Genomic DNA, 11,702 nt, shown 5'->3' with positions numbered 1-11,702 from the left:
TGGAGAGGGAACTGTGACAGGTTTCATTTTTTTCCATAAGCACAGCATTCTCAAGGGCTTCAACGGCTTGGTTTCAGCAATCAATCAAACGGAAGCAACGGAGGTTTGCTGGAGTTTCTCCTCGTACGCATTTGTGGCGAGAAGGAAAGGAGGGAGAGGAGGAAGAGGATGGGGAGAGAGAGAGAGAGAGAGAGAGAGAGAGAGAGAGAGAGAGAGGAGGAGGAGGAGGAGAAGGAGGAGAAGGAGGAGAAGGAGGAGGAGGAGGAGGAGAAATGAGCCAAGAACGACTCAGGCGACGGAGAGCACAGTCAGGTAGGAATAAAAGAAGGAGGCTGGCAGTGAAGGAGGGTGTCAGAGCGAGAGAACCATGGGCAGCCTTCTGGTCACGTGCTCCCCGTGCGTCACGTGAGGGTCGGGGAAGGAGATCCTGCCGGGGTCCACGCCAGCCTCCCTCGCTTCCTTGCGGATATTCTTCTTTGCCGCCTCCTCGGCCTCCCCTAGCACAAGGACGCTACCTAGTGCTCGCGTCAGCTGCTGCAGGATGTGCTGACTGGGCAGGGCTGACCGGGCAAGGCGACGAGGAGGCTCAGCCAGGTAGTGAACATGTCAGGAGAGAGCTTGAACGACTTGTTGAAGTCTGCGAGCACGAGCCCTTCTGCCGGCACGCCATGCTCTTCTCGCCTCACTCCATGTCGCTTCAGCGCTGTCTGCAAGTCTGTGGGCTTGCTGTCCCTGGTCTTCAAATCAGGAGGAAGGGAAGAGCGAGGAAGGAGGACAGGGTACCCAGACAGTAGGGCAGAGGAGAAGATCCGTGTGAGGTTGGAGTAGGACTGGGCAAGGGAGGAGACGGAGAAGGAGAGGGGGAGGAGGGCAAAGGACTCTGTGAAGTGAGACTGAAAGTCAGGGGGCGACGACAGACGGTCTGATAGCAGGAAGTCGACGAAGTCAGCTCCGCTAGATGAGCAGGGGCCCAGCCAGTTCACGACGATGGGAGCAGGACGCAAAGCCAGGACCTGTCGTGCTTCTGTCAGGGATCCCAGGAGAGCGTCCTCCTCCTTGTCCTCTGGTCCTCTTGCTCGCTCTTCTCCCTCCCTCCCTCGCCTCTCCAGTAATATCCTATATCTTCATATGCTGCGTCATATGTTGTATCCTACCCCCTCCCTCTCTCCCTCTCACCCTCCTCCCTCAGTCTCTGCTCTCTCTCACCCTCCTCCACCTGCATGTTGTCTGCCACCCCTGTGGTGACGCGAACGTCGCGGTACCCGTCTACATCGAGGAGGACATGAACTTGAAGCTCGTTGATCGCTGACGCGATGCCGGCCGGATCGATGCCGTTCACATCCTTGAAGTCTTCGACCTCCTCCACCATGCTCCGCCTGCACGCGGCTGGACGGTAAACTCCGTGCGTGAAGGAGGAGACGGGCTGAGAGGGAGAGGTGAAGGAGATGAGACCGAGGAGGAAGGCCAATGATGGACAGGAAAGCTGCAGATTGAGACAAGAAAAATGAACAAGCCACGGAGAGAGAAGAGAACAGAGAGAAGAAAGGAGTTGAGTGGGATGGGTAAAGGAAGAGGGAGGATGAAAGGGTAGCACGCACACCTTGTGGGGTCATCGGAGGAGGAGAGCGAGAAGGCGATCACGTGGAATCGGGTCCTATCATGGAAAGAGAAGACGTGCTCCATCGTCCATCCGAAGGAATTGGCTGCAAACTGAGAAGAGAGGTAGCCCTGGGAGGAAGAATGAGGAGATGAAGGAAGGAAGAGTGGGGAAGAAGTAAACAAAGAGGACGTGGAGCAGGAGCAGGAGCAGAAGCAGGAGCAGAAGCAGGAGCAGGAGCAGGAGGCAAAGGAAGAGGAGTGAGTAGAAGTGAGAAGGATGAAATAACAGAGGTCAGAGCAGGAAACTTGCCACTCTCACTCTCACTCCCTCCTTGGGACGCCAAGAGGTCTGCGGGTGCCGGAACGGTTTCAACTGCAATTTTCGTGCCTCCCTCTCTGCCCAGAGGACAAACGTCATCATTACTCCCTCCCTCCCTCCCTCCTACCCTCCCTTCCTCCTTTCCGCCTTCCTCCTCGTCCCTTCCTTCCTGCAAACCCCCTCCCTCTCTCCCTCTCTCCCTCTCTCCCTCTCTCCCTCTCTCCCTCTCTCTCCAGTCTCTCCCCCCCCCCCTCTCCTATCTCTCTCCCTCCCCCACTCCTTTCTGTCCTCCTCCTCGTCCCTTCCTTCCTCCCTTGGCTTCACAACCTGTAAGGAGGGCACAGAATCGAGCGCTTGCCAGCGTCGTGATCGGGCTCATCGGGTAGTAGAGAGCATGCTGGGGAGGAACTAGAAGGTAGCTCTGCTGGATGGTATTGGCGTTGCTCCCTTGCCATCCGGGCAGCCAGTGCAAGCTCCTGTTGGCCAGTCGCTCGAGCTCCTGCATGTTATTGTCCCAGTCCCTCCATTCGCACATGAACTGCCGAACCCTCTGGAGGTTGGTGTACGTCCTCTCGCTGTGGTGAGCAAGGGATAAGTAGGAAACCTCCGCACGTGTCTGCCTGCCTACCTGTATCGGATGGACAGCGAGCGTTCGAAAGCCTTCATCTGCTCCTTGAAGCGAAAGTTCTCTCCAAGACAGACCCCAAGGTCCTGGTACATGACCGCAAGAGCAACATCCGTGACCCTCGTGCTTTCCTTGTCCCTCCTCTTCTCCTCCTCGGCTGTTGTGACTGCTTCTCTGAACATGGGCAAAGCTTCCTCAACACGCTCATGCTCGAGCAAGATTCTTCCTATCCCCCAGTAGGCCTGAGAAGCCCTTTCAGTGCAGGGAAGGGGAGGCAGGATGAGAAAGAAGGAGACGTCCGGCGGCAAGGAGCTACAAGTACAACCGAGACACACCTTACTATTCGTTGAGTCAAGACGGAGAGTCTCCTGGAACATCTTGAGAGCTCTCTCGCTCTCTCCCTGCAGCCTCATCCTCTCTGCTTCTTTTCTGAATCTCTCGGCGTCCTCGAGCCTTGAGCCCGACTCTATCGCAAATGGGCAAAGAACGCAGCAGGTGAGAAGGACGACGACGACGACGATGACGTTCATTCTCAGCAGCAACCTCCTCTACATCAACTCAGATGAATGCTGTACGGAAACCAACAGTCAAGATACTTTGCTATCCTCCTCCTCCTCGAGTCCTCCTCCCCTCCCCTCCCCTCCTCTCCCTCCCCCACATTTTTCATTTTTGACCAGCACAGAATTTGACTAGCTCCCAACACTGCCAGCTCACCTCAGAGTTTCCATTTGACTTTAAAAAAAGGCAGCATTCTCAGTTACCCCAACGCTCTGTATGTCTTACTCCCTACCGGATCAACGCTTTTTTTAACGAACGTCCTGGCAGCCGCCATGGGCGGCTGTTGCTCCAAAAATGACACAACAGCTACGAAAGGGGCCATCGCACAGTGTAGGGGAGCGGATGGAGCAGGAGCAGGATCTGGAGTAGGATCCGCAAGAGCAGGATCCAGTGGGGAAGGAGAAGGAGGAGGAGATCGAGGAGGAGCTCAAGCAGCAGGACCAGGATCCGAAGGAGCAAGAGTAGAGGCAGGAGCAGGAGCAGCAGGAGCAGCAGGAGCAGCAGGAGCAGCAGAAGCACGATCAGGAGCAGGAATAGAAGTGGGAGCGGGAGCGGGAGGAGGAACCCGAGCAGGAAGGGCCGAAGCAGCAGGAACAGTCCCCAAAAGACCTCTGCAGCTTCGTCCATTACCTCTGACTTGCCAGGTAAGAAGCCACCCCCTATCGCACACTCCCTCTGTCTCCATCCCCAGTCTCCTGCACTCGGCAGACTCTCCTGACGATGAGCGGCAGATCCGTGGCAACGACGTCCCGATGGAGTTCGAGCATGCGGTGTTGAAGGAGCACTACCTGAAGATGAAGGAGATGAAGGCCTTCAATGACTGGTGCCGGGAGATGGACGAGGAGCTGGTTGTGTCCAAGGTGGTGGTGCAGTCCATCGACCTCTTCGGGCCGAGGATAGGCTTCCTCAAGTTCAAGGCGGAGGCGACGACGAGAGACGGGAAGCCTGTGCCCGGCATCGTGTTCATGCGAGGAGGAGCGGTCGCGATCTTCATCGTCATCACGTGCAAGGAGAGCAAGAAGCAGTACACGCTCCTCACTGTGCAGCCGCGGGTGCCCGTGGGGAAGGCGGCATTGTACGAGCTGCCGGCGGGGATGCTGGACAACAGCGGGGACTTTGTGGGGATGGCGGCGAAGGAGCTGGAGGAGGAGACGAGCCTCAAGGTGCAGAAGAAAGATCTGATGGACCTGACAGAGATGGCGTTCGGGAGCGGCTGCCTCGGCATCTACCCGTCCGCAGGAGGATGCGACGAGTACCTGCGGATCTTCCTGTACCGGGCGACGATGAGTCCGCAGGAGATCAGCAGCCTGCACGATAAGTGCACGGGGGTGCTGGAGGAGGGGGAGACGATCAAGCTGAAAGTGATTCCGATCGATGACCTGTGGTGAGTAGAGGAGAGGGGGGGAGGGAAGGAGGGAAAAGAGAAATGGAGAGTAGAACAGCAGTTTAGAAGACTAGCCACCTGCGCAGAATTGGTAGAACCGGGGCTCGAGAATCATGTAAGAGGGATATTGGAGGTTTAAGAAATTGGTTGTGAGGGGGGGCGACTGCGACATCTGAATGCGACAAAGGAGCTTGAACCTCTGGACACGAATTTGCCGTGGCAACTGACTTGGTCTGACGCAGGAGCCTGGCTCCGGATGGAAAAGCGTTGTCAGCCCTCTGTCTGTATACGAAACTTCTCAAGCTGGGAAAAGTTACTCCGACCAACTGAAGTTTCCCTACCGACACAACCAAGAGCCACTCCGCCAAAAGCAGCTGCTGAGCCAACTCGGAACTTCAAGTCTGTCTCATCGCCGTGAGCATCGAGAATCGAGTACGGCGGTCCATCTACCGGCTACAAGCCCCAGGCCCTCTCAGAGTCCGACGGTCCGGGATGGTGTGACGCCGCCGGAGTCGGCCCGGACAGAACGGCTGACTCACTGAGCAGAAGAACGGCGGCCCGGTGGCACGCCGCTCGCGAGCAGTGAAGGAGCCTCACAGGCTTGCCAACTCTCGGCGGTGAATTCGGGAGTCCGATGATCACTTGCCAGGGCCTGAGTCACGGTGCCAGTGGCCTCCGGTGGCCGCGGAGCTTCCGGGCCCGCCACTGCAGCCTAGTGCCGGCGGCAGTGTGGCATGATTAAGAAAACCTTAACGGCGGTCGCCGACCGCCCGCGCGCCCGGCCGGGCGCGCCGCCGCGACTCAGCTCGTGACAGCCGACCGTATCGGACTCGGTGACACCGCCCTAGAGTCCTGGCAGTGGCCGCGCGCCAGCCTCCGAGGCTCGGCGCCGCCCGTTGGCTCGGCTGCCACTGAGCCTACGGTGACCATACTTATACTGAAGCGCCTGAATAACTTAATAAACTTTGCGCGCGTGATGAGCCCCGCCAGACTCCGTGACCACTGTGACCGACCACCGTCACTTCGGAGTGTTCCCCACCGCCGGCCGGGCAGTCACCCAGCCCCGGGGGCCCGCGTATCCAGTCACCCAGCCGAGGTCACCGTTCAACACCGGTCACGTTGCCTGCAATCGCCGGGCCCGGGGGCGGCCGCCGCCGTCCGGCCGGCGGCGGCGGAGCTCGCTGCCGCGCAGGCCGGGCCGGGCCGGGCGTCCGACGGTCACGGTCCGATCCCGGTGGCACCGTGACCGTTGCCAGTTGATCGGACTTACCGTGGCGTTTACTCAAAGTTAAGTGAAAGATCAGTACGAGGACAATCAGGAGAGTAATAAGAGGAGGTTGTAGTCAATATCTCTCTGAAAAAAATTGACTATAAACCTGCTCTCCTCCCGGCTAGTCCTTGGGGCCAGTCAATGCATTGACTTTGCTTATTTTGATTATGATAATACATAGAAAATATTATACCATGGCCCTACTTGTTTGGCTGTCAGAGTGGAATCTATTGGAGGGGGCATATAGTCAATGTTTTTAGTCAACATGCCTCGTGGACGTCTGCTCCCTCCCCGCGCCTCTCCTCCTCGCTCCTCAGAGGATCGTTCTACCAGCTCCTCCTCTTCCTCCCCTCCTCCCGCTACCTCCTCGCTCTTCTCCTCGCTCATCCACAGGCTGATCGGCTAGATCACTACACAAAAAGCCCTTGGGTCGCGGCTGGTGGACATTGCTCTGTGAAGCACGAGGCAGAGTTCGTTTGAATCCAGCGGGGAGCTTGCGGGTGGATATCAGTAGTTGACGAGCAGCGGATTGAAGGAGAGAAAATCTAACAGCCACGTTCTGCGAGGATGAAGTGACCCGACCTTGATCTTGACGGAGGTAGATTCGTTTCGAGGAAAGAGCCTTCACCATGGACGGAGCAGGAAGAGGTCGAGGTCGAGGATTGACCACGCCCGCATGGATGCAAAAGCAGCCCACTATGTCCCAGGAGCCTCCGCCCTCAGATCAGACGCCACAGGAGGTGCAGACATCAGCTGCTACGGAGGAGGAAGTTCCGTCAAACCCTATGCAGGAATCGCCTGCCCTTTCATCGGGAACCTCCGGCCAAGAATCGACACCAGGGACGCAAAGCTCGATGGCAGGAGGTTCTAAGGCCAATTCGACGCCCACAGGGCAGGTGAGAGCTGCTGCTTCCTCCTCCATGTGCGCCCCGTTGACTTTCTCTGACGTCGCCTGTAGATGGGCATGCCGCCTACATCTCGAGGGTCCATGATGCCAGGACATGGCGGCATGAATCCGGGCATGGGCATGGGCATGGGCATGGGCATGGGCATGGGCGCGGGGAGGATGGCGATGGCGAATGCCTTCGGAATGGGCATGAAGCATCCCATGGGCATGGGGACACTGAGCGGCATGGGCCCGAGCATGCAGGCAAAGCAGCTGCTGGCCATGTCTCAGACTGCGATGCTGATGGGAGTAAGGAATGCCATGCAGGGCTCGCGAGGTATGATGCCGCAACGTCCGGGTATGCCTCCTGGTCCCATGGGGGGCCCAGGTGGAGGACCAGGCGGAATGAGGCCCGGGGGCATGGGAGGACCCGGGGGCATGGGAGGACCCGGGGGCATGGGAGGACCCGGGGGCATGGGAGGACCAGTTGGTGGGCCGGGAGGCATGCGACCTGGAGGTATGGGTCCAGGCGGGCCAGGCGGGCCAGGCAGCATGGGACCTGGAGGTCCAGGTGGACCGGGCGGCATGGGCCCTGGCGGCATGGGAGGGCCGGGCGGCATGGGAGGACCAGGCGGAGGGTCGGGTGGTATGCAGGGAGCAGGAATGCAGCCACCAGGTATGCAGAGTCCCATGTACGGTGGAAGGGGTCAGTCTCCGATGGGAATGCCGGCTCCACCTTACCCGGGCCCTCAACCGGGCCATATGCCGCCGGCCATGCCCCCGCAGCAAGGAATGCCTCCGATGAATCCTCCGATGGGGCAGGTAAGGGAGAGGCAGATGCTGGTAGTCACTGAACCCTGTGCAGCCGCCGGGAATGGTTCCGCCAGGTATGCCGCCGAGCTTGCCTCAGAATGGCATGCACCACCCGCAGGCTATGCATCAGCCCATGATGCACCATCCTCCTGCTCAGGTAAGTCCCATCAGGCGAGCTCGTGGGCGCGGCTGAGAGCCGTTGCAGGCCCCCGTCCAGCACGGAGTCACGACTTCCTCCGGGGTTCAGATGGGCCCTTGGACAGAGCACGTGGACAAGACGAGCGGAAAGACGTACTACTACAACTCCCTGACCAAACAGTCTGTCTGGACGAAACCGGCTGAGCTCATGACCCCGGAGGAGAAGGCAGGAAAGTCTGCGAGCGTTTGGAAGGAGTATCAGACCCCGGAAGGGAAGAAGTACTACCACAACACCGTCACCAACACCACTCAGTGGACCCGCCCTCCCGAGCTCGACGACGGTGATGAGGGAGCATCGGGAGCAGCGGCCGATGCGGATGGAAGTGTAGGGCGAAAGGGCGAGGCTTCAGGAGATGGAGGGAAAGATTTTGACCGCAAGTCAGAGGACGATAGGGAGAGCAGGGCGTCCTCGAAGAAAGAAAAGGCAAAGGCCGACCCTGTGTGTGACCTCCCGAGGAAGGAGTATGCGAGCAAGGAGGAGGCGATGGAGGACTTCAAAGGTCTGCTCAACGATAAGGTGACGTCCCACAAGGTGACGTGGAACGAAGTCCTGCCGGAGCTGCAGCTGGACGTTCGCTTCAAAGCTCTCAAGAGCACGGGCGAGAAGAAGAACGTGTTTGAGAACTTCATCGCTAAGAAGCAGAGGGACTGGGTGGACCAGGAGAGGATCAGGAAGAAGACGGCCAAGGACGAGTTCAACGTCCTGCTGCGAGAGTCCTCCTTCATCACCCACACTTCGAGGTTCAGAGACATCCAGGATCGTTTGAGCAAGGACCCTCGGTTCGGCAAGGTCGAGAGCGAGAGGGAGAGGGTGGAACTGTTCGAGGACCACATCCTTGAGCTGGAGAAGAAGGAGAAGGAGAAGCTGAAGGCGGCTCGCAGCGAGAACCTTGCCAACTTCCGTGCCCTTCTCTCCGAAGTACCAGAGCTGACGTCGAAGATGCGGTGGACGGACGTGAAGAGTCTGATCAAGGAAGACCCTCGCTACCTCGCGCTTGAGGGAGACGACAAGTACCGGCTGGACGCGTTCGACGAGTACATGGGCGAGCTGGCGACCAAGGAGGCGGAGGAGAAGGAGGTCCAGAAGGAGATGAGGAGGGCTGCAGAGAAGGAGCAGCGGATAGCGTTCAACGCGCTGATGCAGGAGTGCCACGAGAAAGGTCTGCTCAAGGCGACCACGAGGTGGAAGGAGCTCAGAGAGAACGAGGCAGTGGCCAAGGATGAGCGTTTCTTGGTGATGGTGGAGCAGAGCAAGACGAGGGCACAGGAGCTGTTCGAGGACTTCATCGAAGAGCTACTGGTCAAGTACAAGGCGGACAGGCCGAGGCTCAAGGACGCTTACAAGGCCGCGGAGCTGCTGGACATCTCCAAGTGCACCATCGAGGAGTTCGAGCAGGCGATGAGATCTCACGAGGCTGTAAAGGGCGTGTCTGATGAGCACGTCAAGCTCTTCTACCATGAGCTGGTGAGAGACCTGGCCTTGCTGTTTCTAGATCCGTTCCTCCTCCTCCCCTTTCCTCCTCCTCCTCCCAACCCGTGTTTGCACAGTCGCGGGGATGTTGATGTTGGTGCCTCTGCAGAAGAAGATGGCGCAGGAGGAGGTGGAGAAGAAGGAGAAGAAGCAAAAGCGAGCAGAGAAAGACTTTGCGAGGTTGCTCAGCAAGTACGTCGAGAGAGGCAAGATCGCAGCCGGCGCTACGTACAAGGTGATCGTGACTTGACCTGGTGGGGTATAGCAGGCTGACGAGCTCGGCGAGCAGGAAGCTGAAAAGGTCTGCGGGGAGAGAAGCGCATGGGTGGAAGTGGCAGACGAGAAAAGGACAGAGCTGTTTGACAAGGTGGAAAAATGGAGGAGGGGAGGGGGAGGAGGAGGAGAGGGCGAGAGGGGAAGGACAGCGGGGGTCACAGGAGAGGGAGAGAGTGGGGAGAGGATCGGAGGACGCGAGTGGCTGAGAGTGAGCTGGTCAGATCATGGAGGCGATCGGCAAGGACGACCTTTACGACGACGACGACAGGTAAGATGAAGCAGACTTGCCTCTTCCCTCTCTCCTGACCCCTTCATTGTACCACCATCACCACCTCTTCTTCCTCCTCACTGCTCTCGTTTCAGGTCACGATCGGCTTCTCCTGCGCGTGAGAAGAGGGAGAAGCGGGCGAACTCGATGTGAGCTGGACGAGGAGGCTGTGGCGGAGCTTGGGGGGTGACCGTTTTGGCAGATCCGCCGAGGACGAGGAAAGGGAAGCGAAGAGATCGCGCGTGGAAGACGAATGATGAGTTTCAACTTCATGTACATCTTGTATTCATTCCTCGTCCTCTTTATCTCCTCGTCCTCGTCCTCGTCCTCCTCGTCCTTTCCTCTACATCATACCCGACACTCCTCTGACCCCCAGTCCTCCTCGCTTTCCTCTCTATCCACTCTGTTGACTTGCTACACCTACGCGCCCTTCCCGTCCCTCACGGCTCGATATCTATTAAAGAATATTGTTTTGCTCAGCCCTCATCCTCCCTCCAGCACTCGTCGCAGCTTCTCCCTCGCCTCCTCCTCCACTTCAGCCTCCCCCAGCAGCCCCTTCAGCTTCTCAACCACCTCCGGCTGCCCCTTCCCCCCCCTCTCCAAGATTTCCGTCGCCTGCGCTAGCGTTAGAGGAGGAAGCACGTGCGGTCCATCAGCGCACCATCCTAGCTCGTAGGTTCAGCTCGGGGATGGACGCGAGAATTCGCGGGAGGAGGATTTGTGCCGTGCTTGTCTCCCTCCCCCCTTGCTTGCTGTTCGCAGCATCAGGTCGACCGAGTCGCCCCTCCCATCCTCTCAGCCCCTTCCTCGCCCCTCCCTTTGACCTGCTGCCTGACTGCCTGACTGATCCCTTACCTCCCCTCCTCCCTTGCTCCTTCCCTCCTCTCCTTCCCTTCCCTCTTTCCTTGCTCCTTCCCTCCTCTCCTTCCCTTCCCTCCTTCCTTGCTCCTTCCCTTCTCGTCGCACACTCTCTTCTGCTCACCATGGCTGGTCGACTTTCATCCCCGACCGAAGAAACAGGACGAGCATGTCTGCCTTGGCCTGGGAGGACAGGCGAGGGCAGTTGCTGTAGAAGAAGATTCAACAGCATGGAGGGAAATGTGAGAATGCGGAGGGTCACAAGGAGGAGGAGGAGGAGGGAGGAGGGGGAGGGAGAAGGAGGAGGGAAGAGGAGGAGCAGGGGTACACGGAGGAAGGAGGGGAGGGGATACATTGCTCCTGCAAGCACGAAGGTTCCTGTGCTCGCAGCAGTCGTCCTCTCAATGCTCTCCGAGTTTAACTGAAGGACAGGAAAGTCACTTCACTCGCCGGCCCTGGCCGGCCAGGCAGCGTCCTACCTCCATGCCCTTTTCGATCAGCCTCTCGGCTAGCGCGAGCTTCTCCGCGTCTTCCACCTCCTTCTCAGGTCAGCAAGCTGCTGTGCAAGCAGAGGCCGTAGGAGATCGAAGGAGCAGGGAGGACAGCGAGAGGATCAACGACGAGGCGAGCAGGAAGCACGGGAAAAGGAGGGGAAGGAGGTGGTGGCAACGAGAAGCATCCAATACAGGAGAAGGCAGAGGGTCGGCCACGTGACAAGGATTGGCTGTACCTGCAGCCATAGCGTGCCTGCTAGGATCGAACCCCCGCAAGACCCTTGAGCCCTTCCTTCCCGCCACTCGCTCCCAGCATTGAGACCCATGCCCAAGAGCTCGCTGATCTGAGCACAAGAGTGAGAAGTGATGGGGCGAGGGAGGGAGGGAGGGAGGGAGGGAGGGAGGGAGGGTAAAGAGGAAGGAATGGGAGGAATCACACAAGCAAGAATAAAGAAAGAGGGACGAGGAGAGACGGGGAAGGAGTGAGTGAGTGAGTGAGTGAGTGAGTGAGTGAGTGAGTGAGGGAGGGAGGGAGGGAGGGAGGGAGGACGAGGAGATACAATCGAGCTCACCATCTTCATCTTGCAGCCTCCGCTCGCATGTCGGAGCTGCAGTAGCTCCACAGCGAGCTTGTACCCGCAAGTGACCTTGTCTCCGTTGGTAGTCTTGCACAGTGTCAGCAG

General features: G+C 58.6%; 3 protein-coding genes across 3 annotated transcripts; 2 read left to right on the top strand and 1 right to left on the bottom strand.

Moving 5' to 3' along the window:
- Positions 1 to 351: 351 nt before the first annotated feature.
- On the bottom strand, positions 352 to 3,073 carry GUITHDRAFT_140331 (hypothetical protein; the record flags this gene model as incomplete). Its single annotated transcript, XM_005830485.1, has 8 exons — positions 352 to 515; positions 566 to 1,013; positions 1,217 to 1,376; positions 1,601 to 1,728; positions 1,919 to 1,995; positions 2,246 to 2,493; positions 2,547 to 2,785; positions 2,879 to 3,073. 8 exons carry the CDS (start codon positions 3,071 to 3,073, stop codon positions 352 to 354), a joined length of 1,659 nt encoding a protein of 552 aa, XP_005830542.1.
- Positions 3,074 to 3,904: 831 nt separating this feature from the next.
- On the top strand, positions 3,905 to 4,815 carry GUITHDRAFT_72961 (hypothetical protein; the record flags this gene model as incomplete). Its single annotated transcript, XM_005830484.1, has 2 exons — positions 3,905 to 4,485; positions 4,728 to 4,815. 2 exons carry the CDS (start codon positions 3,905 to 3,907, stop codon positions 4,813 to 4,815), a joined length of 669 nt encoding a protein of 222 aa, XP_005830541.1.
- A 1,237-nt stretch (positions 4,816 to 6,052) lies between these two features.
- Positions 6,053 to 10,142, top strand: GUITHDRAFT_163790 (hypothetical protein). Its single transcript, XM_005830483.1, has 9 exons — positions 6,053 to 6,651; positions 6,714 to 7,463; positions 7,507 to 7,611; positions 7,660 to 9,117; positions 9,233 to 9,358; positions 9,413 to 9,490; positions 9,621 to 9,667; positions 9,763 to 9,816; positions 9,870 to 10,142. Exons 1-9 carry the CDS (start codon positions 6,385 to 6,387, stop codon positions 9,922 to 9,924), a joined length of 2,940 nt encoding a protein of 979 aa, XP_005830540.1. The 5' UTR covers positions 6,053 to 6,384; the 3' UTR covers positions 9,925 to 10,142.
- Positions 10,143 to 11,702: the final 1,560 nt, after the last annotated feature.

The sequence above is a fragment of the Guillardia theta genome (genome assembly GCF_000315625.1).
Source record: "Guillardia theta CCMP2712 unplaced genomic scaffold GUITHscaffold_45, whole genome shotgun sequence".
In the NCBI taxonomy this organism is placed as follows: Eukaryota; class Cryptophyceae; order Pyrenomonadales; family Geminigeraceae; genus Guillardia; species Guillardia theta.
Note: the sequence above shows the minus strand (reverse complement) of the source record. Positions and strands in the feature narration are given on the sequence as shown.